Source organism: Armigeres subalbatus, chromosome 1, assembly GCF_024139115.2.
Source record: "Armigeres subalbatus isolate Guangzhou_Male chromosome 1, GZ_Asu_2, whole genome shotgun sequence".
NCBI classification, from domain to species: Eukaryota; Metazoa; Arthropoda; class Insecta; order Diptera; family Culicidae; genus Armigeres; species Armigeres subalbatus.
In genome coordinates this window covers 24,746,879-24,774,047 of record NC_085139.1, presented here as the reverse complement: position 1 = coordinate 24,774,047, position 27,169 = coordinate 24,746,879, and the positions used below count along the sequence as shown (strand labels likewise).

Sequence of the window (27,169 nt, the reverse complement as noted above, 5' to 3'; positions counted from 1 at the left end):
ATTTTTGGCGAAATTACTTAAAAAAACGCAAAACTAAAAAATATTCACTTATAATACGGTTTCCAACTAGAAATCTTCGCTAAAAATGTAACGTGTCTTGTTTTGATTTGTTCTAATTTTTTTTGATCTTTTATTTATTTTTGTAGTTGCTTTTTCGCCCGCTTGCAAAGCAGTTGCAAATAACATTCTCCGAATGGCTCGTTGTCTGCGGAATCCCGATCAGAATGGACCGCGCGCGCTGGAAAGCGGCTCTCTTATATTTAATTAATTAATTCCATTAGCCCCGCCCCTTCATCAATCGTCATTAGTGCACATTATATTTACACCCATATCAGATCACAAAGGGGCGGGGCTAACGGGCTTAATTTATTGAATACAAGAAAGCTGCTTTCCGGTGCTCGCGAGCCATTTAGATCGGGATTCCGCAAAGAGCGGTTCGATAAAATGTGATGCAGCGGAGTGGACACAGCAGCACGAAGTAGCAGTGGCAATGCTGAAAATTTATTCCAAATGGTGGAGGCTTAGCGAAAAATCATCGAGTGGTGGTCGAACAATTTCAACGCAAGGTGCCGACAATCGTTTGGATGCAGTTGGTTAGTGGAAAGCGCATCGGGAAAAGAAAATTGGTTCTTCTCAGGACCAGCATTTTATGGAAAGAAAGAGTTAATTGCGAAAATTAACTGTTTCGGTGGCATCGGGTTTGGCGTGGTAGCTTGGTTGCTGTTAGTGATTCCATCCATTCAAATTTATTGCATCATCTCCCTCCGACGCGCTATCAAATTCGCTAGTTACGATTGAGTTTTGCACTTTGAAGAAAGTTCATTTCGGATAGTCGGATCAACCTTCTTTTGTATAAAATGGTGCCACCTCAGTGGAAACTATTTGCGGCAATTACCCATCGACGAACGTCGCTCAGACAGACAGAACTTCGTCTTGAGTCGAATTTCTGTTGTTATTCTTCACAACAATACGCATCTTAGATAACCAACAGCTCATAACCAAATTCAGAACCTTGCAAGAAAATTTCATAGGATTGTTAGAATTTGTTATTCTTCGAAGGGTCCGTTGTCTGTGGAATCCCGATCAAAATGGCTCACGCACGCCGGAAACCAGCTTTCTTATATCTAATTCCCATCAAAAACTTAAACAAACGGCTCGTATCAGGGCCACCAATCTTTGATGTGGAAGAAAGAGCTTATACTGAGATTTTCGGAAGAGTGGAATATCAATGTTGATAAAGAGACACAAACTATGATGACAAATACCATCCATTTCGTAAAGCTACATAGTCCTACGTCACTTTTGCGTACAACCCGATTGGGGGGAAGGGTCATTTGGCCGAATAGGACATTTGGCCGAAAGTCATTTGATCAATAGGTCATTTAGCCGAATAGGTCATTTAGCTGAATAGGTCATTTGACCGAATAGGACATTTGACTGAATAGAGAACATTTGGCCGAATTGGTCATTTGAAAAGTGAGAAATGAGGAGTGAAAAGTGAAACTTCTCACTGCTCTCTACTTATTTCTCACTTCTCACTGTAAAAAAAGAGTAATGTGAAGTGAGAAGTGAGACGTCTCAATACTCACTTCTCTTTTCTCAATGCTCGCATCTCACTTCTCCATTCACACTTCTCATTTCTCACAGTGAGAAGTGAGAAATGAGGAGTGAGGTGTGAGACGTCTCAACTATTACTCCTCATTTATCATTTCTCACTTCTGCGACGTCTCAAATTTAACTCCCCATTTCTCACTTCTCACTGTGAACAATTAGAAGTGAGAAGTGAGTAGTGAGACGTCGCACTTCTCACTCCTCATTTCTCACTGTGATATTCTCATTTCGCACTTCTCACTTTTCACAGTGAGTAGTGAAAATAAGTAGAGAGAAGAGAGGCGTCTTATTTTTCACAATTCATTTCTCACTTTTAAAATGACCTATTCAGCCTAGTAGCATTCGACCAAATGGTTTTCAGTCGTATGGGTTCCATATGGTGAAAACTTATCGTAAGAGAGAGCGCCTATTTATATCCGTGAGGCAAGCAGCTAATCCAGTAACATATTTTGTTTTGAATAAATAACAATCGGTTATATTCATTCTGACAGCATAGTTTTATTGATTTTTCAGTGATTTTACAAAAGCTGTTCTTATTGGCTTTTACCAAATTCTCTATGTAGAGGGTGTTTTAATCAAAAAATTTTGAAGCGAAAAAAAGAAGAACAATTTTGATATTTGTCAACGAATTGATGCCGCATGTTAGTTCCTTCATTTTTTTTTTCAAAAAATAAGTTTAACTCGAAAATACTGTTTTGGTGTTAATGATTCTCAGTTTACTCAGTTTACAGCTTTGTATACTTTTATTTGAAAAATTAGACTCAAAGTTGGCTTTGATGGCACACTGCCAACATATGCACCTTTCATTGATTTACGGTCACTGTCGGCCCACTGCCGCATGGAAGTTACACTCACAATCACAAAGCACACAAACGAAACCGTCGACGCTATCAGCCCACTGTTGGTAGCTCAACGGTGCTGCATACATGCTGGCCCACTGCCAACAGGCGTAGCTGCACAGCATTGATCGGATGATGACGACGATGAGTGCCGGCTCACTGCCAACACCTTTATAAACGCCACGCTTGTGACGACGCTCTTGCGATGGACGCTTCCACCACACTCACACACCGAAAACGAGATGCGGGTCGTGTGTTGGTTGACCCACTGCCAACCACACAACCAGATGACTATCGGTGTCGCTGCTGGGCTGGATTGGTTCCAGCAACGATGATTCAGAGACGCCTCGCTTGGTGCTGGCTGCTAGATGGCTTCCAATTCACCCCGGTGAGCTTTGCTGGTCTCGCATTTAGCTCTGAAAAGAGCTATTATAATTAACTCTTTCAAAAGTAAACCAGCCACACGGTGATGAAATGAAAGGCCATCACACATCCTCGAATGCCGAGCACCAAGCCTCGATGATCCGCTGTAGGTTCCTGACAGTGCCAACGAGAGTCGAGATTTCCAATCCGGGGTATTTCCTTGAGATCGGAAGAAAACGCTGCCTTTCCAGATAAACTTGTTTATTCTTCGGTGTCTGGTAAAAAACTGATCGCAAACATGAGTGTTGACATCGTTTATATAATGACAAAAAAAAACTTAAAGCTACATTTAGGATACAATCTATAATCTGATTGGTTGTTGGAAGCTTATCGCTGATTGGTCGTTTTCCCCTCTTCTGCCTGGCAAGACGGATGGCGCCAATTTTTGATTCTCATCTGGCGTCGAATCTCTTCCTCACACAAATGCACGCGGTCCGCGTATTTGATTGCATCCATACCAGAAAATGAGTGCTGGGCCAAACAGTGATGTCCAAACGTTATTCGCTATTGCGAACAGGCTTTTTAATCCTAAAATCGAGGAGTTTCAGAAAGGCCATCCCATTCAAAATCAAAATTATAGCACCTCCAATTTCATGAAAAACTAAATTTTTCAAATGATGGTTTTCAGCAGTCTTGAATCGGAATTTGGTTCTGTTCTCTGCATTTGATCACAAAACTATTATAGATTTTGCGGCATTGGTCGTCATTTTGAAAATGGACTTGGTCTCGGAGATATTGATAGAAGTGACCACTTTTTCTTAAATTCTAAAATCTGGCTTGTGACGCATCAAACTTCATTTTTGTTGATGTTGTTGCAAATCAAATCCATAGGAATGTGTTCTGAGGGAATTTTGGTCCATCAACATCCAGGAATGCTTTTTCTTATGAAGAACTTGATTTTTTTTTCTGAGGAGAACCAAAAACATGTCTCAGAACCAGGAAGAAAAATTATAGTTGATTTGAAAAATCCTAAAAACTAATGAAGTGTTCGAAGATAAATTTATATTGGATTTTATTATAAGAACTTTGGGTGGAAATTACCAGGATTTTTTAAGAAAGAACTCTCGAAAATGAAGAGGAGTAAAACTTGAAGGAAATACCGTTATAGTTAGCGAGTATTTTCCTCTTCAGGCTGTATAGGATTCTATTCTGTATTTCAATTCGTATTTTCAATTCTTAGGTTTCATTCGGCAAGTTTTCGGAACTAAATTTGAAATATTTCAAAAACATTCAGAATTAGACTCAATTTTCTGAAGGCTAACATCATGCTCAGCCACCTGTCACTCCATCAATGAAATTAAAACTCAATGCAATCCACTTATTTTAGAATCAATCCATTCCAACCTAGATACAATTCGACACCAATCAATATCAAAATTAAATCCAATAAGTTAAAATAAAACTCATACCAGATCAAATCTATATCCTTAACCTTCCTATCCATTGAAATCAATTTTAGAGTTACACTTGGGGTCTGTTTAGAACAACGTAATTATTACTTACATCGTAGCAAGTTTTTTTTTGAACATTTCCGTGGAAGTAAACAACTTCTGAAAAACCATAGTGACCCTGTCCTCCAGGGGATCCGGTTTTCTAGAAAACTTTTTTTTAATACAAAAACATTTTCTGTTTAATCATAGTTGAATTGTAATATACTGAAATACAATAGACATTAGGCATAACGGACGATAGATATAATGCACGTTAGGCAAAATTCGGCCTTCTTTATGTCATGAGCTGTTCTATAGGCCAATCAATGCCTTACATTCTTTTTGCCTTACGTACTTATGCCTACCGGGGTATACCCGATAATAAGGCCCATTAGTCTATTCAACCCATTTAGTATGTCTTCGCGAATACTTGCAAACATAAGAGAGCAGATTTGATGATTTGGTTGAAAGATCATTCAAGATTACCTTTGTATGGGTCCCATCCCATTGCCTAAAGCAATGGTCCCCAGCATGCTTACTATCAAGGGCCGCAAAGAAGTTTTGAGCTGTTGAAGCGGGCCGCAGTATATTTGCAAGATTTTACTTTTTTTATTGCATATTACAGAATACTGAATATTTGAACAAAATATCTTATTTCTGTGAATCTTTTCAAATAAAATATATACTGTCCTTACACATTTCATTCTCCAGACTTTATCGCTTTTAGTCTATAGTACTTTTTTGCAGTAGCGGACTTGACATAAGAAATTGTTTTTCACCATAGCATATTGTCTGCTCAGTTGGCAGAAAATATTCTATGCTGTTTTCCCAAATAATCATGTGGCAACCGATTCTGTAATTTTGATCTTATGTTTTTCATACTCGAGGTTTGCTGATCAATATAACTTTTCGTAGCAAATAACAAAGTGGTTCTTAAAACAAAACTCTGTTAGAATTCTGAGCGAGCAGCATCCGTTCGAGATTCTGAGCATAAATCGTTCGAGATTCTAAACAGAATCCGTCTGGAACTCTGAACAGAATCCGTTTGGGGTTTTAAACAGAATCCGTTTGAGATTCTGAAAAGAATTCATTCGGGAATCTGAACAGCATCCTATCAGAATTTAAAACAGAACCCGTTTGGAATTCGGGCAGAATCCTTTCGGAATTTGTTTGAAATTTTAAATAGAGTCCGTTTAGGATTCTGTTTGAGATTCTTAAAAGAATCCGATCATAGGTTCTGAACAGAATCTGTTTGCGATGCTGAAAAAAAATCGAATGGTATTCTGAACAGAATTCATTGTCAATAGTCAACGTAGTTTCTGGAGGTAATAATTTTCCAAATTTCAGTTTAATTTCTCCAAAACCTAACTTATTTTGAGAAATAAAAACATTATTATTACGGAGCAGTGTATGACAACGTCATTTTTTCCTGTAGTTCAATCTTGCTATTAAAAACAAATTTGCTTTTATCATAACCTGAGGCGAAAACATCGCATTATATTTGCTGTCAGCCTACATATCATCTATGTATGAAGCTATGAATTTCATGAACCATAATGATACAATGAAATGAACTATCCACGATATATAAATCGTGCTTCAACATCATAGTGATGTGAACTTGACAGATTCCCGAGTACACCGATATATTCGGAATGATAAAAAGCTTTCGGTGTCGAATATTGCTTATCAAAGGGCCACACGTAGTGTATTCTCAGAAAACCTTCTCGGGCCGCAGGAAAAGGCTTAAAGGGCCGCATGCGGCCCGCGGGCCGCATTTTGGGGATCACTGGCCCAAAGAAGGCGGACTCGCTAGCAAAGGTGGGCGTACAGGAAGGTGATATTTATTATAGACAAATCTCGAACAACGAGTTTTTCCCATTAGTCCGTCAGAGTACTCTTCAAAGCTGGCAAATGATTTGGTCACACAGTGAACTTGGACGGTGGTTTTTTCCCATAGTTCCTAAAGCGTGGTTCATAGTTGCGGACTTAAGTCGAGGCTTCATTCGCGCTATGTCGCTCCCTAAAGAACCAAATCTCGAGCACGACGCTACGATACACCAGTCATGTCAAATACCCCCAGTCAGCTGAAATACCTCAAACCTAAATCCAAACCCAGACCGTCCCTCAAATAACGTAATCTAACCTTGAGTCGCCACGAGTATCTTGATTTATGTCCCTTCCTCGTACTAACTGTAAATAATAATGATATCAATTGTAAATATCAAAAATAATCTCGGCTCCGTTAAGTGTTATACACGCCTGAGCCTGTCAAATAAATGCAATAGATAAAAAAATGTCTTCGCGAATATTTATTGAGTTTAAAAGGAAATTTATTTGTAAAATTTTCGGAGTCCGTTAGATAAACTATTGAACGGCTTCTTAATACGAAGAAAAAAATAAGACTCCTGAAGGAAATTCCAATAAAAGTATTGAATAAAAGTATTCATGGGTATGAGTCTTTTCGGGTTTTCACTGAAGTTGGGGTTGCAAAAAGTTTCAAATTAATTATATACCCAAATCAAATAGAAATCAAATCCAAAACTAATCCAAATCAAATCAAATTGAAATTCAATACTTAAACACGTCCAGTCCATAACGCCTAGTAAAGAAACTAAAATTAAAAAAATCACATAGGGTACCAGACACCCAAACTATTTAACGAAAAGAATAAAACTATCTGGGTTACGTTGACCGACACACCGTAAATGCAAAATTTGATAGTTTGTAACGAATGCTTTCCTTCCAACAATCAGCAACTAATGCGCCACTCCCATAAGTTGAGAGGTTGCTGTTGAAATTCGGTTGCTCGGCAAGAGTCTTTTTTTCACGGCGGGTTGTAAAGGTTCAAACACCCGAATTCAAATCAGCGTACCCACAATAGGGACGGAACCGTTGAGTACCTATCAAAAAAACCAATAATGAGAGGATATTCCTTATCTAGCAGCAAAGTGATCAAATAGATTTTATCAACCCACACAGCCTAGGAAGGAACGTTAACATAGGCTGGGGAACCTTTGTACAGAATGAACTTATTGTTGTGGTAACATTCCCACTTTTTTTCATAGTTTTGGTTCCTGTCTTATGTGTGACGTCACTATTCTATATGGTACAACATTGTCTGTCTAATCTAACCTTTTAGTTCTGGCTTCACTCGAGTAGGCTTGGCAGATAATTCACACGCATCGGGGGCGTTCTGAGTCGACCACATACGCTATCCTAACCGCCAACGTATACGGCTCAGCTTATCCCACACTCTAACTTTCACCTACCCAGTGACTGAGTAAAATTGTATTGCCGTCTCTTTTCTTCCCACGGAAATTTTACTCAATTTCCGTCAAAAGCAGAATTACTCATTGTTTTGAGGTGTCCTGCTTTTAACGGAAATTGAGTAAAATTTCCGTGGGATAGAAAGAGAGAGCACTACAATTTTACTCAGTCACTGAGTAGGTGAAAGTTAGCGTGAAGATACCCAGTGGGAGGGTCGGTGGGAAAAGCTTATTGCCAGCCTCGAACGGTTCGGCTTCTCATCGGATACAACTCGTCAACGTAAAACGTTGCTTTGAGTGGTCTTCGTTGCATACAGTTTCACGTGTAGCTTTTCAATACGGACGAATGCCGCCCCGAACTCGCACCCACGTTGCAAGGTGGGCTTTCAACCTGACAACGTGTTCAAATTTACCGTCAGGATACTGCTTTTAATTAAATAGATGCCAAAGCCTTACCTGAACCGAAACGGGCTCACACACTTTCTACCCCGTTCCTTTATTCACAGGACAAAATTCTGTTTAATAGTTAAGTTTTGGTTAAGAACACATTAGTCTCAAACAAAATCAAATCTAGTTATTCACTTACTTTGTGCAATTTGTTTGCACTAGCACAGAATTGAGTGTAACTTTGTCTATGATGTTTTAACTAACTTTACTTTTTGTCAAGTCTTTTATCTTTCCTTGTGGTAACTAGACGTGTGCTTCTGTTAACGATATCTACCAAAGTAAATCAAAAACCCTGGAGCAGATCACGCGTTCCTTGTTCTTTTGGATCGTATCAAACAATATATATTGTATTGGAGGCTGCTAAATATTAATTTCATTTAATTTTTTTGTATTATCTGTTTGAGGTTGTCCTTTTCTAACATTCATATTAAGCGACCATGACCGCATCATCGGTATATTTTTTCTGTGCCTATCTTTTCCCCAACATTTCGTAATCCCCGCTGTGGACAAGTTTAAATGAGATCTCTGAGTGGAAGTAATTGGAAGTGTATCTTATGTTTACGTATGGATTTATTATCCATTATTCTAATTTAAAAAAGTAAATTTGATGAATTCATCGAATAAGAACACATCAAAATCATGCAAAGATGCAAATCGCGAATCGAATCATGAACGATTCTCTGGGCCGTGAGTCGGGATGAGCTTGATTTGCGCTTGATTTGAATCGAGGATGAGATTTGAGAATTTGAGTTTTTCCCAACACTGGAAAAAATCACAAAAAAGAGAAAAAAAACGTAATTTGCATTCCAATTCTTCGTTTTCGATATAGACACCCACCACGATTCACCCCTGTACCGATCGCATCAAACTCTATGTATCAGCTCTGTTTGCAGCATAAACCGCAACGAATTGCCAAACAAAGCATATGTCGCTATCCGCCTCGAAAGTATACTGCGAATCGTTTGTCTCCTCCTCATCTCGTTAACACTGCGTTAAAGTCTCGAGTTATGAGCGGCAGCCATGTAGGAATGTGGCGATTTACCCATAGAAAACCGTGCTCCTGATCCACAGTTCCTTCCATTGCTATACACTTTGAAATTGAAAAGGGCCTGCCATGCCGATGGTGTGCTGTGAACTCTGCCAAGGTGCAGATATGATAATGATTGAGGAAATTAGTCCCACATGTCAATTCTGTTTGCGTTTGCGAGCAGCTTCTCTGCGTTCAAATTGTATTGCATGCAGCCAGTCGTCGCATCTGCCTTATCTCCCCCAATATATCCATGAATAATAATTATCAACGTCGTCACCGCCAATCAGTTGCCGTCGTTGCCGTCGTCGTCTTCGGTGCGTCGAGAAATTCGATAGGTAGATGCATTCATTGCGATGCAAGTAGCGCACGTACCGCTGTCACAGCCCGTGGGGGAGGAATCACTTTGCGCTGATGAAGCGTATCGGTCTTCAGAGTACACCGGCGAGGGTTGGTTGGAAATGCAAATCGATGACAACGATGACAGCTCCTCTGCTGAATAACAAGCCGGTCTTGGCGTTGGATGGATCATCTTGACTAGTAGGTAGTTAGTGGTGCTGTGCTGATTTGACGTCCGCTGCAAGACATCGTTGTCATCAGCCGAAGCAAGAAATCATCGAAGTGAAAATGCAAACATTCGCATTCGGATCCTAAGATGGGAGAGTTGATTTTCCTTTGTGAACCATTCTGAACTCCGAACTTGGGTGTGTCACTTAAATTCCATTTTCTGCGTTATCATCGAGTGCATATTTCATATGGGTTCATGAAACCACCAATTGGAGAACATTTTTCACCAGTTGCCGTCCTTTCCAGTGTGCTATCAGCCCAAAATCTCCAATTTCTTATTTCACTAGAAGTGAGTGATCATGTTTAACATCCCACTGTAAGTGGGGGCCATCAGATTCATGCGCAGAGGCAGAAGGCATCGAACAACGCGCAAACGAGTGATGATTTATTCACCACACTTAACCGCCCCGTCATTATCGCGTCGTTATTGCCATTGTTATTATCTGTGTGACCATTACGCGGCGAACTCCCATTCATCTTTTCGATTGTTGTTTTGATTCGCGCATCTTCACCAGGTGAGGATACCGTCGTTCCGCTCGTTTTGCATTTCTCGTACACTAAACGCTATAAGATCGCATGACGAAAGGAAAAGGAAACCCGCAAAATCCATAGTGTTATGATTTTGTGTATAGCCGCAAGTTTGTTGTGTATCGGGCACTGTTCAGTTATAGTGTGCAACCAATGGATGGATGAGAGATCATGAATGAATTTAATTTGCATTTTTTATTCGTCAATGAAAGTAAATACATACATACGTGATGAGAATATTCTCTTGTATTCAAATTTACATGATTTTAGGAAGAAGAGGATACTAAATCATTGATCCGTTATTAACAAAACCCTGAATCATTTCAATCTTTGGGAATTTTATTTTGGTATTCCAAAACACTATTTTTTTTCAAACAATTTAGTTTCTATTCTATGGACTACTGTCGAGTATATATTTTGGAACTCGGTTTTCCACTATTAGGTTCAAATTATAATACGTATCTGTCAAGGTACAATAAGTGGTGGAATTAAGGTGACTTGCGGTTAGGGTGACCATATGCAATTTTTCTAAAGGAGGACAATTTACCCGAATTTAAGAAAAAAAGGAGGACATTTGGTTGAAAAAGGAGGACATAAAAAGCACCGATCGTTTTTTAGTTTTTAATATGATTAAGAATATTATATTTGTTTTTATACAAGTTTTATAAGTCGAGGAAAATTCAACCACTTCTTCTATTTTATTACCATAACAGATTAATTTATTAAATCCATATGGAACGTTTCCGACTCTCATTATAGCCTACATACAGCACTTTCTAATTAGAAACTACCAGCAACATCTTTTTAATGGAAATTTTTTAGCCACATCTAATTTTAAATCAGTAGTGAACAAATGTTGAATATTATTATGTTGACATTTTCAGCGGTGTTCCATTCTGTGGAATCAATGTTTCCAATTGTTTACATTCTATGTTTACATTACAATGTTTACATTCTAACGAGAATCAATGTTTACAATTCCGAATACTTGCAAAAATTGCAAAAATAAATAACTGACCAAACATTAGGTTCTATAAGCACCAAATACAAGATGCTTAGTTGTCCAGCGAGTTTTTTTTTCTTGAATGCCGTTGAGAACCACAGTTTAAGGCACAATTAGTATGATACCGTTAACTGTAGGACCACAAAGTTCTCAATTGAACAAATTCTAAACTGTTTAGATTTAGACTTAAGACTAGACTTCAGATCAGTTCTAGGTGTTTCCATTCCATTCTAGGCATGGCAAGGCGGCTGCTCTTTGTCTCACATATTTAAGAAGCATACCATGCTATGCGTTTAAAAGGCAATTTAATAAGTGCATTTGCATTGCATTATTTTTTGCTAATCCATTTCTCACAATTCCGATGCTTCTGATATTTCTGACACCTGTAACTATTGCTGTAACTCACACATTTTGTTTTCTATATATACATTCATTTTATAACAAAACTTAAATATTTCAGAATTAAATCAAGAAACGCAAACGTGTACAAAATGTTTTGTTACAGAATGGACTTCTGTTGTATTATTGTTAATTAAACTAGAATACCTTCAGCAATAGTTATTCATAAAACTTTTTTTTTTCAAACTTTCCAAAAAGGAGGACAATTTAGCGCTAAAGGAGGACATCTGGTTTATGATGAAAAAGGAGGACATGTCCTCCTTTAGGATACCATATGGTCACCCTACTTGCGGTGGCACTCCAATATCTTTGTGTGTGTACCATAAAAATCATCAACTCAAGATTAGTAGCCGTGAGAAACTTGACTATACCAATCTACAAGGCAGACAAAAATAACCCCTTTTTTGTTAACATCCGATTATCGTAAACATTGCATTAATGTGAACGATTTCAGTCCGAGTTTAACACAGGAATACTCAATACTGTTTGACTATGGCATAAACTAACGAAATGTGTCCGAAAATCAACAGATTTGCTTTGATTTACGACGATATTTATGTATTATTTTTTCATTATGCTAGCTGTTTATGTTTACATCTTGCGACATTGTTGCCAGCTGTTCAAATACACAAATAGCATAATTGAAATTTACTGTGTTTTCTTTTTGATTTTTCAAGACGTCCCAAAGTAGGATAATGAAGATATAATTATGACATTAATAGATAACTTGTTGGAGGATGGAGGAGGATTGGAGGATTTTCGATATTTTACATGTTTTCACTATGGTTTCACAGTATTTCATGTTGACATCACTGTCTGCTGCTATAGGTAATGATCAATGACTGCTTGCATACGACGCTGCCGACGACGAGCAACCGACGGCGTCGTTAGCATGCGTGGCGGGAGGAGGAAATTTTTTCACTCAGTTTTATTTTGATTGAATCGACGCTAAATGAGCACTATATGGTTTGATAATTTAGCAATGTGTAGATTAGGATTCTAACATAGTTCTGATACTTTTTCTAGTAAAAGTATAATCAGGTGTGGTTTTTTCAATCACAAACAAACTGCTCGGTGCTAATTGGAGTGAGAAAGTGGGTAATTGTAAGATTGTGTTGGTGAGCCGCACGGCAGCCATTCTGAATGAAACCGTAAGAGGCCTTAAATGGGATTGTACAAACTCGTCTTAGGACAAGTGAAGACATTCCACTAAAAAGCTCAAAATAATTATCTTAAGGTGAAGGTGGGTTGAGTACCAAAACAAAGCTTTGAAAGTATTGGTACAATAAAAACTGTCATATACTGTAGTAGTATTGGTGTCGTATTTATAAAATAACAAAGAATATTAGTAGGGTGGTTCAAAAAACGTCCCAGCTCCACCACGCTCACTCGATTCCGTCCCATGCTCCGAGTGTCCTCAGAAAATCGATTTGAACAAAAACTGGTTGAGCGCAAGCCGGTTCAAGTTTGTATGAAAACTAGTATGAGAAACTAAACCTTTTATTACACTGGCTACGGCGCCTCCCCTCCAAACGCTGGCGAAAAGAGATCCCACATAGCTGAAAGTAACATTCCAGAGACTTCACTGAACGAAAACCGCACTGCAAGAAAGATCCATTGATTACGTAACGCAAATATAGCATTTTATACCCCACTCACCCTTATGTCACACTTTTTGTATGAAGCATCTGCCCCTGGTGCGATTGTGTAGACTAGACTAGACTAGAAGTATCTGCCCCTGGTGCGATAGATATCACAGACAAATTCTGGGTATTTTGTTGAATTGCACGTTTCACTGATGCCTTCTGAGAAGCCTAATTATCATGCGAAAGATTCGCAACCTCGATTAAAATCGACTCCCAACTATTGGAACGATTATCCAATAGTCTGAACTGAGCAACTGTTTGAAAGGAAAGTACTGGAGACGTCGTACTATCGTGTCAAAGGATTTTTGTTGGCCCACGATAAGTCATAAATAGGTCAGAATTTCAAGAAACCATCAGTTCAGCACTACAACATTCTCTGTGCATTTACCTTATGTAATACTTCCTGTCTTCGAAGGAGCTATCAAAAAGTGACTGGCTAAATGTCCACTATTTGAACTTTGAAGTATTACCAGAATACAGCCTGTCCAAAGCGTATTTTGATGCGCTTCCCTAGAAAAGAAGTCTGCTCAAGATCTCCTTAGTCTTGTGGAAAAGTTCGAGGAAAATGTGAAAGTGTTTGAACAACTGGGTGAGCAGTCGGACCATTGGAATCTGCTACTCATCAGAATGCCAGGTACACGACTAAACCTGAGGACGAAAGGAAGGAATTTTAGACCGCTGAAGATGCAAGGGCTACGATTTTCAAAAATCTAACAGCATTCATATACAGCCAAGGATGTCATTCTGCCCGGTCGTTTCAGTGTACTGTGCATGCAGCACCGTGCACCGTGCCGTGTCGAAAAATCATCGGCGAGCTCATCACCACAGTTTTTCCGGTGTTGTACATACAACTCTTTTCGTTGTTATTGATTGTGGTTTTATTGCTCTGTAGTTTAGGCATTAATAAAGCATTCAACATGCATGAATTACGATTGATCTTCAGACTGTCGTCAAAACCTTATGAAGCAGATTATAATTTCTGGATATTATAAAATTTCAAATATGGTTTTATTTGAGCAACCCGTACTTTGATTAAACCCATCTAGGAAATACTAATAAAGCTCTTCGATGTTTGTTTCATTTGTCACAATGTAAGGCTTTTTAAAAACGTTTTGTAACTGTAAAAATTTCTTTCAAAACAAAAGGCTTAACACGTGATTGATCAGCATTCATGATTGCTACATAAAGACCATCATAAAAAAACAAACTTTGCATTTCTAACTGAATAAAAAACAACAAAAATAGTTAGCATTAGCATTAGCATTTAGCAGTTCGCACAAATTCATAGGTGGTACAAGCTATTGTGTGAGAGTAGTATCACTTTCATCCGTTACCACATGGGACTAATCACTATCTCTTAGATGGAAGAATGCACTCTCCAATAGTCGAGATCTGTCCCGGCCATGTCCTTGCGAATGCTGAGGAAGGGGAATGATGGTTTGTTGGACACCTACTTAAGAAAGATGCAGAGAACTCTACGACCTCTCATAGGTGCCACGGGATGTTTTGGGATTGTGTGGAAGGATATAACAGTAGGAATCGTTTTTGGTAGAACGTGACACACAGAAAGAACTAAGATAGAAATACAAAGTAGGAAAGGGACGAGCCTGGAATTGAACCCATGACCTCCTGCTTATAAGGCAGAAGCAATAGCCACTAGACCACCGAGCTCGTCTAATAAAAAAAAACAACAAAAATAGTTGGGCAAATAGTAAGAGCTGAAAACTTTGTTTGAAAATTGACGTTCATTTGAACCGGTTCGTTTGAAAGAGCGAATAAATCGCTATAATTTTGAGCCACGACTCTCAAATAAACGGTCGCTGTTAAAATGAATCAATCTGTGTGTACAAACTAACCCCCACTGTCTGGCAGTGATGTTATGGAGGAAAGCTGTCTGTTAAAACAGTCAGATTTAATCCGGGAGTTAGAAAGCGTTAGCTCTACTGCAGCTCCAGTGACCCATTTCAGAGTACCTGGTATTTCACGTCCACTCCGAGGTCACTATCACTAACAGTAAGCCCCGCCTGATTATGCTACCGTTTATCAAATGGATAAAGGTATCATAATCAAACTTCCGAATGCAAAATATATATAATATATTTTGAATCCAGCGCGCATTTAGTTGAATTCATTTTACAAATATTTTGAATAGTTGTATCTTACCATTTATATCTTCCTCACATTTATTCAATGGTGATCTCATCTCTTATCTTTCAGTATTCCAAAAATATATTTTGAATGTTGCCTTTTTCCTACTACCGCAGAAAGGAAAGGAGGAATCAATCAATTTCAATTGTGGAACAAGATTTTGAATAATTCCTTTTAAATGTAAAAATTAACTGCAAGAAAAATAAAATATGTTTTGTGGAAAAATTGCGATGCTGGTATGATAGACACTGAATCGGATTCGCATCTTATTAGACTGATGTAGAACAAGACTACAAAAAGTAGTGCATGAATCAGCTGATGATTATTGATCCAATCCGAGTGTAATATAATGCAATTTGAAAATTTTTACAAGTTTTTTAAACTTACCACAGTAAACTAGTAAAATGACATGAAGAAATATGACTTTAATCCATTTGGTCGATGTTAAAATGAATCAATGGCTCAAAAAATAACGACCGCTGGTTTCCTCGTTCAGTCGCTCAATTTGGGTGTTCAAGGAGGGATGCTTCCTTGAGAATCTTGTTTGCGGATTTTTTTTCGAAGTCGGAAATCCTGCCCATTTTGAAATCATGGGTGGCTAACTAAAATTCCCGTTTATTTAAGAGCATCTATTTCCTAAGAGGTGGGATCCACGATCTGATTGTTTGACATCTGTAACTGTAGCTCGAAAATATTAACGTGCAAGTAAGATTGGTAGTTTTTGCATGCGCTAAAGTAGAGACAATGCTTTAATGCTTTTTTATACTTTTCTACGTTAGGGAAGCATTACGCCTCGGTCATATTTTACGGGACAGTTTTGGCTCTGGGTCGGAACCCTAGCAAAAGCCTCCATCCTGCCGTTTGAAATTATAGAGAAAGAAATCCAATGGCAGATTGGATTCCCGAGATGTGATGCTACATTTACGCCGGAAATCACCAAGAAACTTTGTTATTAACTGCTTGCTGATTAGGCAATATGGAGACTTGTAGATAGTTCAAAAACTAAAAATGGCGACAGTCATAGATTTGACGTGCGTTGATCACTGCGAATGATCAATGAGTAGCTCATCGATTCATCGATTAATGCAATTATCGAAGTCGAGGAAGTCGAGGATGAGCGTTTCAATGTTATGATGTACAGAACGAAAAAAAAAAATCTGACTGAAATTGGACAGCAAAGAGCATATATCTTCTCATCTGATTACTAAATGTACAAGGATTTAGCCGAACTTTTGACTGGTAAACAAGCACTTAAACACCAATAAAAACACAGTTGAACATACAAGATATCATAAAATAGTTTGCTTTTATGCTACTTTGTAATAAGCCAACGAGCCGTTCAAAAGAGTCGGCTCATTCAAGTGAACGCTTGGCTCAGAGCCGCTCACCTAATTGAACAATTTCGCACATAACTAGTGAGAAGTGGGGTGTAAAATATGAGAAGCAAAGAAATGAGTATAGAAAGTCATGAAAATAAACCGGAGACGAGCCAGCCTAGGACTGAAAGTCTCCTTAGTAAAGACAAAAAAATAAAAATAATGCTTAATCCTGCATTTCTCATTTTCGTTCTACTGTGATAAAAAATCTTCTTTCTTCTTCCTTCTTTCTTTTTACTTCTTCCTTCTTCCATCTATCTTCTTCATACTTCCTTTTTCTTTCATTCTTCATTCCTTCTTTTTTCTTCCTCCTTCCTTCTCCATTTTTTCTTTCTTCTATCTTCTTCCTTCATCCATCTTCCAACTTTCATCTTCCTTTTTCATTCTTCCAACTTCGTTCGTTTTTCGTTATTCCTTTTTTACGTGTTCCATCTTTTTTATTCCTTCGCTTTTCTCCATTCTTTCATCTTCCACCTTCCTTCTTTCTACTTTTTTGTTCCTTCTTTCTAATTTATCCTTTTTTCATTCTTGTTTTTTCCTTATTACCTGTTCTGTCTTTCGTTTTCATTATTTATCCAGTATTTTGCGTTCGATAATGGCGGCCGAGTGAGTGCCTTTTTGACATTCAAGAGGTAGAAAATATTAACCCTTTTTAATCAATGTAGGCCTTGAATCATTGAAAAACATTGGCACTCATCCGATATCTATAAACAAACAAAATGTCAAATATTTTCCGCACGCAAGAGTTTGGTAGTTTTCACAAGCATTTTCAATAATTATGTATTTTATTTTATTTTCTAGGAATATAAAAGCCACAAAATGAGGACAAATCTATAATGAATACGAACAGCGTTTTTAATGGTAAAAGAAATCTGCAACCAGGCACCTGGATGAGCGGATACCCAGATAGTGTACGGTTGGATTCACTACGCTTGACACATTGAAATCCCTCGAAACAAAGTTTCTTTGCACTTTCCAATTCCCTCCGGTAATAATTCAAGAGTGACTGTGTGCATCGACGCCTCTTGTACTTCCCATACACCAATGCACAAAAGCATTCCGACACTAACTTCTTTTCCAAGGCAGCTGGAGTGTGCGCAGCTAATGGGCAGGTTTAAGGGCAGGTCAACTTAGAGGACTAAAGGCATCTTACTACCAATATGTCGCAGATTACTTATACTGTGTGAGACTTACTGACTCTTATCTAGCGTAGTGGGTTCAGACTTTATGAACATCACTAGGTGTCTCATTGTAGATTTCCTTAACTCAAGACAAAATTTTCAAAACGACTTATCTGCTTTTGTAAACAAAGATTCAAATGATGATTTGACGAATCTGATAGCTCTCCCACGCAAACCAACACCATCAATAGGTAGATGAAGGATTCCACTACCTGTTGATGGTGTTGGTTTGCGTTGGAGAGCTATCAGATTCGTCAAATCGTCGTTTAAATCTTTGTTTACAAAAGCAGATAAGTCGTTTTGAAAATTTTGTCTTGAACTCTAATATCGATACGTCCTTATCTTGTGGCTTTTACATTTCTAGAAAATAAAATAAAATTAATACAAAATATGCATAGGTAAGAAAACTTCAAGATCTTTGAACAATATAATGGAGAATGCTTGACATTTGTTTATTTGTAGATACTAGTGAGTGCCAATGTTTTTCAATGAATCAAGGCCTACATTGATTAAAATATATAAATATTTTCTACCTCTTGAATGTCAAAAAGGCACTCACTACCTTCTTCTTTCTTCTTTTTTCTTTCATTCTTGTTATTTTTTTTCTTCATGCTGCCTTCATATTTTTTTGTTCTTATTTCTTCCTGTCTCTTTGCCCCTGATTTCTTCTTCCTTCTTTCTTCTTCTTCTTCCTTATTACTTCTTTCTTCTTCTTCTTTCATTTTGCTTTTTCTCCCTTCTGCCTTCTTCCTTTTTCGTTCTTCCTTATTTATTTTCCCTTCTTCCTTCTTCTTTGTTTATTCTTCGTTATTCTTTTCTCGCTTCGTATGTCTTACTCCCCGCTATCTCCCTTATCTCTTCTCTCATTTCACATCCCACCAATTTCTTCACACTACTCCTTTCCCATTTTTCACTTGTCATTTCCCACTTTTTACTACTTACTTCGAAAATCTTGTTTCACTCACTATCTTGTTTCTTCTCACTACTCTCACTTCTAACTTCTACTTTTCACTACTCACTTATCACTTCTCACATCGAACATCTCACTTCACGCACATAAGGCCGTTACAAATATTTAATTAATATTATGTTTTACTGGTCTCCGAGAGTTAATCCCCGGGTAATAAAAAAAAATTAAATTATCAGAATTGTTAAATCCTCAGATTTGTTAAAGAATGTTTTGAAATTCCTCAAAGTCAAAATTATCCAAATCCTATTTAGTTGCCCCTTCAAAATATTATTTTTTGGCAAAACAATCCGAACGGGGGAGACATAATTGTTTTTAAATATTTGTATCAACCTAATAAGGAAACATATTTTACCTTTTCGGTCCAACGGTATTCGGCTAAATGGGGTTCGGCCAAATGACCCTTTTGGCCAAAAGATCCTAAACCATGAATACATGTGTTTATGTCATTGAATAGACCGGCGGCCATAAGGACCAAATATGGCCTGTAACTATGCAATATGGGTGTCTATCTATCGGGCTTGATGAGTAGAACTCAAAAATCGATGTTTGACGTCATTTTGAAACCCAATATGACGGACCAATATTCAAGATTTCGGCCATATGGACCAGTTATTTGGTCTGAAACCATGCAAGGTGTGCGTCCATCGATCGAGTTTGATGAGTAGAGCTCGGTATTCGATGTTATTTTTTGTTGTTTTATTGCGGCAATAAGCATGCTCTTCAGTTTTGAACTCGCAAGAACTATGATCTATTTGCTGGTTGTTATCAAAATTCTTAGAGGCAGGTTAAAAATTCCGCAAGACGGTCCTAAGAACCCGCCTTTCAAATACTCCAAGTGCATGTAAGTTCTCCTTGAGCATGGCCCAAGGATCACGCCCATAGAGGACCACTGGTTTATGAGCGTTCTGAACATGAAACATTTTTTGCGAATGTCAATCTTTTGTGACCGCAGTTTTATCTGGAGACCTTTTGAAGCAGTGTATAAAGTGTAATATGTAACTGTTGAAGACGTGCAAGGCTGATCAATTGTTGTCAAGGCAATGCCCTTGATTTGTATTTTTTCTTTGGTCCACTTTGTATAGTATGAGAACTACTTACAAATTATCTTATGCTCTGTGAAGAGGGAGAGGGTCAAGCTCAAGTGTTACTGCCCAAACAAATAAACAAAATCATTCATACAAAAAGTGCGACGAGGAGGAAGTCTGAAATTGCAAAATGTGGAAGTAGATGAAGGATTGAATATAAATCACGAAGGTGGTGTGAGCAAAAAAAGATGGCGAAGCTTCTTACAGCAAGATGTAAATTTGTTGAGAAATTTAACCTTGGAGGTTGCACCGTCGTAAAAAGGTGATTCAAGACCTTGCGAATCCTGCAAGGTGAACAATCTAGTTTGATAAAGTATTATCATGTTTTTTCCGATTCATGTGTCATAAAACCTTGCACAAAAACACTCTAAAATAAGAAAAAATATGAGACAGACAACACAGATTCATTACAAAAAGTGCATTCTTTGCATTCTTTTAATGGCAATAAATTATTAAACAGTTAAACAATCAGTTGGTATCAGTCGAAGGAATCACTTAGTGATACAGGGCTGGGGAGGCGTAGCTGGCGTAAGCGGGCTGCGACAGAATAGCCTTAGTGGCCAATGGAGCGGAGTACGAGGCCAAAGCTGGCTGCGAGATGATGGTCTTGGCATAAGCTGGCTGGGCCACGAGGGTCTTGGCATAAGCTGGCTGGGCCACGATGGTCTTGGCAGCAACAACCGGGGCGATGGTCTTGACGGCAAGTGGTTCCCGTCGGACAGCAGCGTTGAATCCGTGGATGGGATCGGCGGTGTAGTCAACGATGCGCTTGTATCCATCAGCATCGACCAACGAGTACGATCCCTGGACAACATCTCCGCTGCGGGATTCGTGCTGTTCCTTCTGGTCACCGGTCAGGGCATCGGAGATTCCGTAGGAGAAGGAGTACTCTGGATGTGGGTCGTACTCATCGGCGACAACGGTCTTGGCTAGCGGGGCAGCGACCAGGGTCTTGGTGGCCAAAGGCGCGGCATAGGACACGGTCTTGGCAATTGGTGCTGAGTAGGCCAATTGAGCTGGGGCGGCATAGGACAGAGCAGGAGCAGCAGCGTAGGACAGCGCCGGAGCAGCAGCATAAGACAGAGCTGGTCCGGAGATGACTCCGGCACGGGCAACGGCCACCAGGGCGAGGAAGGTCACGAACTGCGTTCATTGTAATTAATATTGATTAGTTTTATAATACGATTGAAAATACTGAAATGGTAAAACCTACCTTGAAAGCCATTTTTTCTGATGTTTGCAAGTCAAAGGAACTGATTGAACTGTGCTTGTCAAACAATTCCTAAACCTTTTATACTGCTATGAAACAGGGTCCCTTCAGGTACACTCCTGCCAAAAACCGATAACAAATTTCGCATAACCCGTTGACCTTACTTGCGTCGATATTTTTGCAATCAAGATTGTCGCCCTACTCGAAGCCACCGGAGTTCACAACCTTCAACCGAAACCCGAGAATTTTGTAGGGGCGGCGCTCTAACACTCAAATGCGTTGGAACAAACCACAATATACTTCCGCTCGTTCTGCACTCATGTCGACTTACACATATCAAGTGACATTTCCACACGGGAGACCAATCCTTCTCCGGCGCATTCTTCACGGACCAAAGGATAAAACAAAAGCCAAGGCCGTGCCAAATAGCTGAGGTGACATTCACTTCTGGCACGGGAACCGCCATCGAGTTTTCTTCTGCTTCGTCGGGACCGAAATAATGCGGATAGAGAGACCGAAACCAACACCACCCGACCCGGTGGCTGGCTGTGCGTTTTTGCTACTCGCCTTTTTCGCGTCTTTCTTGCAAATACTGGCTACCCGCAAAAGTGCTACTATAAATTGATTGAGACAGTTTTATCCCGGCACAGTTCGATCGCAAGCAGCAACATCACATCACATTATCCAGTATGGCTTTCAAGGTACGTTGGTTTGAGAAATTTACTTGCAAAAATTGTGTACATGTGAAGTTTGAAACTGATCTGATTTTCTAATTATATTTTTGCAGTTCGTGACCTTCCTCGCCCTGGTGGCCGTTGCCCGTGCTGGAGTCATCTCTGGACCAGCGCTGTCTTATGCTGCTGCTCCGGCGCTGTCCTACGCTGCTGCTCCTGCTCTGTCCTATGCCGCCCCAGCACAATTGGCCTACTCAGCACCAATTGCCAAGACCGTGTCCTATGCCGCGCCTTTGGCCACCAAGACCCTGGTCGCTGCCCCGCTAGCCAAGACCGTTGTCGCCGATGAGTACGACCCACATCCAGAGTACTCCTTCTCCTACGGAATCTCCGATGCCCTGACCGGTGACCAGAAGGAACAGCACGAATCCCGCAGCGGAGATGTTGTCCAGGGATCGTACTCGTTGGTCGATGCTGATGGATACAAGCGCATCGTTGACTACACCGCCGATCCAATCCACGGATTCAACGCTGCTGTCCGACGGGAACCACTTGCCGTCAAGACTATCGCCCCGGTTGTTGCTGCCAAGACCATTGTGGCCCAGCCAGCCTATGCCAAGACCCTAGTGGCCCAGCCAGCTTATGCCAAGACCATCATCTCGCAGCCAGCTTTGGCCTCGTACTCCGCTCCATTGGCCACTAAGGCTATCCTGTCGCAGCCCGCTTACGCCAGCTACGCCTCTCCAGCCCTGTACCACTAAGCGGAATGAACCGGAAACCATACCCAAGACTGACTGTTGCCTAATTTATGAAGGTTTTTAAATGTTGAATAGATGAGAAAATCGTCCAAAAATCAAAATGACGTTGTGTTTCATTCAACTAGGCGTGTAGCTAAAGATTTTATTTTTAAATTTTATGCTTTTAAGACTGCAAATTTGTTCGTTTAAATTAGATTGCTTCATTGTCGGATCGCTGCGACAAATTCAACATGTGTTAGGACCGAAGAATTGGATTCGATTGTTTGGTGCGAGTCACAAAGCACGATCCGTTCATTGTCGCTCGAAGCATGGTGCATGTTGAAGAGTGCAATTTTGGAATGCGCGATTGATCAGGTTTAAATATGATTGATCGCTTCGTGCACCCCTCCTGTGTTTTTTTTGTGTTTTTCACAGATGTTTAACTTTATTTGCATCCGAATCAATCATCATTCATCATGTTGGGCACCATGTAGCTCATATACTGGTTATCGATTGGTGCAACTAATTGTGGCTAAATGTCAGATTGACCTCCTCCACTAGAGCAGAAGGAACAAGACGCTAAATGTTTCCGGGATTAATCAACGCGATCCCGGATAAGAATTATTCCAGTCGATTTAGCTACGGAGAGCATTCCGTTAACGTGTTCAAGAGTTGTTGGCCTTCTTGTAATAAAACAAAATCTAATAATGTGGTTAGGTAATCGGCTTAGTTGAATGAAGACTTTAATTCCATGCAAAGGGTTAACAACATCAAATCTACATCTTCATAAACATATGAAAAATTAAACCATTAATAAGGATGGAACATCATTTTAGTTTGTTTTCTTCTCACTGAATTTAAACCACAATCAATGAGGAAATTTCTCAAAAATAGTTGTATTTTTTTTTGTCTAAACGAATCTTATCTCGAATTTGTTTTACTATCTCATTGGATTCTTTTTCTAATGTTTAACGCATTTACAATAGTTTCATATACCTGTACGGTTTTTTTTTCGAGGCGTCAATACCTGTAAGTATAAAAGAAAAAAAAACAATCAATTAGTTTGACAAATTATTTTCTGAATTATTGTACTGATGAAGATCCTACAAATCAAACATTTCAAGAATGTCGTGAGTCCAATTGCTGAAATCTTGAAAGTGCTTTGAACAAATATCGGCCCCGTTCTGATTCATATTACGAGCGCCGTAAGTACATTTTTTAATGTAATGAAGGCCTTTTTATGCATATAGCATAACAATTCAAATACATTTTTTGTTTTCGTTCAAAATCAATATTTTGCTTTCTAAAATCGATCTGAACACGTTTTGGGCATTTAAAATTTTTGATTGGCGATTTCATCAATTTCAAATTAAGAATTTTTAGAATTTCGTTTGTATAGTTTGTTATTCAATAAAATATTCTCTCTCCTTTTTGATTTTTACACCATGAGGAGTTTGAAATTCTCACTCAATGCAAAATTATTGCAATTTTTAAATTAAAAGTGTTCATTTTTTATTTCTGGATTTTTGGAGAAATATTTAGGAGTGTGTTTCATTTACCCTCATAACCTCCTATTGAATAAGCTTTGTTGTGAAAAAATACTAAACTACAATATTTCACTCTTAAAGGGTATTCGAACGAATGCACGGAGGAACAAACGATTATTCAATTTTCAAAAAAAATTTACAAATGTTTATAATTTTGAGAATAAAACTTTACACCAAATTTAAACATATATTGAAGTTTATATTATTGATCGACATCAAAAACTTTTCGAAATCTGAACAATTGAAAATTATAAAAATTAATACTAGTACCTCGTCTAAAGGCGGTCTTGGGCCTTGAAGGGTTGATAGATAATTTGGACTAACTAACACGTTCGTAATCGTTGAACTAAATCCAGAAAATTGTTAAGAGAAATTTACAATCAAGTCAAAACAATTTCGCAACAATTTGATGGGGAAAAGCGAACGATTTGAAGAAGCAGAGAGAAGAAGTGCAAAGAAGCAGATGTCGCACTCAACACATGCTTTATCGTTCACCTTTTAAACGGAAGACTAATTTTTTAAGTTTCTTTTTAATGCTTTATTAATGTGATTTTCTATTTTATATTTACTTTATCACGTAGTTTTTATAAGTGATCGATCGGCCACCTATGGAGCTTCCTTCGATTTTGCTTGTGTTTGACGGTAGTTACACTACCACCATCTGGTCGCCGTTTGTACACAAATAGTGCAATTAGCGTTGAGCAAATATGATTTTGTGACTATAATTTTGATTGCATTTTGTTTTAGGTGGGATGAGATAATTGGGAAGTGAGAAGTGAAACTTGAGAAGTGAATGTCGAGAAGTAAGACAAGGAAGAAGAAAGAGAGAAAAAAGAAGCAGGTAGTAGAGAGAAAAAAGATGAAGAAAGAAAAAAGAAAAGAGAAGAAAGAAGGGAAATAAAAGAAGAAAGAAGAAAGAATTAAGTAGGAAGATCGAAGAAGGATGGTGAAAGGAGAAGGAAGAAAGAAAAAAGAATAAAATAGAAGGAATGTAGAAGAAAAAGGAAGAATAAAGAAAAAGGCTGAAGGAAGAGAGAAAGAGAAGGAAGAAAAATAAAAAAGAAGGTAAAAAGCAAATAGAAGGATTAATTATCTTTCGAATTCGCATTTTCACTTATCATTCGTCTATTCTTACTTCCAACTACTCACACCTTTTTATTCCTCCCTTTTCATTTCACATTTCCTCCCTTGTCTCTTCTCTCTTTTTTGATTATCGTTTTAAATTTGTTACTTCCACCTCCCACTCTTTATTTTTATTTTCAGTCTCTTACTTCTTACTTCTCACCTCTCATTTTAAGAAAGGGTAATTGGGTGCGTGCCTAGAGACGACGCCGTACAATCACTCGATCCGAGTTCGAATCCCAGTGAATGCCAGCGTTTTATCATCTGGTAAATAGTCCAGATGGTTGGCGCATCAGTCGAGATGCGCTAAGTTTGCAGGGTCCATGTCCAGGTTCCGCCTTAGGTCGATTTGTTCGGGTGGTGAGGTTACCAACCTGTGAAGTCGATGTTGCGTTATAAAGTCGAGTGCGTTAGCATAGGCGTGAGAGTTCTCAATAGTCCTCCCCTGGTGTATTGCTTAATTGCGGGCCGTGGGCCGGGGGACACGGACTGGCGAAAGGGTTTTGGTTTTAGTAGGTCGGGTGATCCCATCCCTTGCTCAAGAAAAAAAAAACACTCTTATTTTTAACTTCCTACTTCTCTCTTCTAACATCCTACTTCACACTTATTCTTTTCATATTTGTCACATCCGAATTCGTACTTTCTAGAAGTGATGAATGTCTCCTTTTTTCCTCTCAATTCATGCTTTGCAATTCTCACTGCTGGCTTCTCATTTCTCACTTTTCAATACTCGCATTTTGAGGAAAACAGTTACTGCTATTTGACCAAACGACTCGTCCGACTAAACGTTCTTCAGCCGTTTGCCGTCATTCAGTAGGAATTGAAGAAAAGTGAAAATTATGCAGCAGAAAGTGTGAAGTGTCAGAGAGAATCTAAAAATAAGAAGGGAGAGGAAGGAAGTTGGGAGTGAGTGAGAGAAATACGAAGTGAGAAATAAGTAAAATGGAAGCATCTGCTGCTGAAGCAGTAAGAGTGATAGATAATGAATGAGGAGAGAAGAGGGTGATTTTTTGATGATGTTGTCATGTGATGTTATATGCGAAGAGAAAACCAGAAAGTGAAGTGAGAAGTGATGCCCTCAAAAGATTAGTGAGGGGAGGGAAGAGAACGAACAGTTAGATTTTAGTGGCAGTGCTGTGCTACATTATCATCAAGAGAAAAATTATTTAAGTTTTAATTCCACACTTTCCTCAGCCAGCAAAGATGTTGATTGTCACATGCCCATTGAAATGATCGGATTTGCTTCTACCATCATTCTCTCAAATATCAAAAAGTGGCACGATAGCCGACGGAAAAGGCTCGTTTGGCAGAAACCCATTCAGCCGAAAGCCATTTGGCCGATCGAACCATTGAGCCGAAACCCATCTGGCCGAAAGTCATTTGGCCGAACAAGTCATCCGGCCGAATAGGTATTTTGGCCGAATGGGACATTTGGCCCAACAGGACATTTGGTTGAATAGGACATTTGGGCAAATAGGACCTATTCGGCCAAATGACTTATTCGGCCAAATGTCCTATTTAGCTGAAAGACCTATTCGGTCAAATGTCCTATTCGGCCAAATGTACTATTCGACCAAATGTCCTAATCAACCAAACGTCATATTCGACCAAATGTCCTATTCGGCCAAATGTCCTATTCGTCCAAATGTCCTATTCGGCCAAATGTCCTATTCGGCCAAATGCCCTATTCGGCCAAATGTCCTATTCGGCCAAATGTCCTATTCGGCCAAATGTCCTATTCGGCCAAATGTCCTATTCGGCCAAATGTCCTTTTCGACCAAATGTGCTATTCGGCCAAATGTCCTATTCCGCCAAATGACCTATTCGGCCGGATGACCCGTTCGACCGAATGAGCTATTCGGCCTTATGGTCTGTTCGTCCAAACAACTTTTGGCTTAGTGGCCTTCGGCCAAATGGCATTCAGCCGGAC

The 27,169-nt window shown here is 39.0% G+C and overlaps 3 protein-coding genes across 6 annotated transcripts in view; 1 reads left to right on the top strand and 2 right to left on the bottom strand.

The window, feature by feature from the left end:
- The window catches only part of LOC134222808 (papilin), a 386,402-nt gene that overhangs the window by 146,533 nt on the left and 212,700 nt on the right, over positions 1-27,169 (bottom strand). The gene's annotated exons all lie outside the window — the stretch shown is intronic.
- Positions 20,353-21,241, bottom strand: LOC134222766 (larval cuticle protein A3A-like). Its single transcript, XM_062701925.1, has 2 exons — positions 21,163-21,241; positions 20,353-21,092 (listed from the first exon to the last, which is right to left on the bottom strand). Exons 1-2 carry the CDS (start codon positions 21,172-21,174, stop codon positions 20,445-20,447), a joined length of 660 nt encoding a protein of 219 aa, XP_062557909.1. The 5' UTR covers positions 21,175-21,241; the 3' UTR covers positions 20,353-20,444.
- Positions 20,966-22,709, top strand: LOC134222756 (larval cuticle protein A3A-like). Its single transcript, XM_062701918.1, has 3 exons — positions 20,966-20,984; positions 21,810-21,860; positions 21,947-22,709. The coding sequence occupies exons 2-3, from the start codon at positions 21,849-21,851 to the stop codon at positions 22,592-22,594; spliced, it is 660 nt and encodes a 219-aa protein (XP_062557902.1). The 5' UTR covers positions 20,966-20,984; positions 21,810-21,848; the 3' UTR covers positions 22,595-22,709.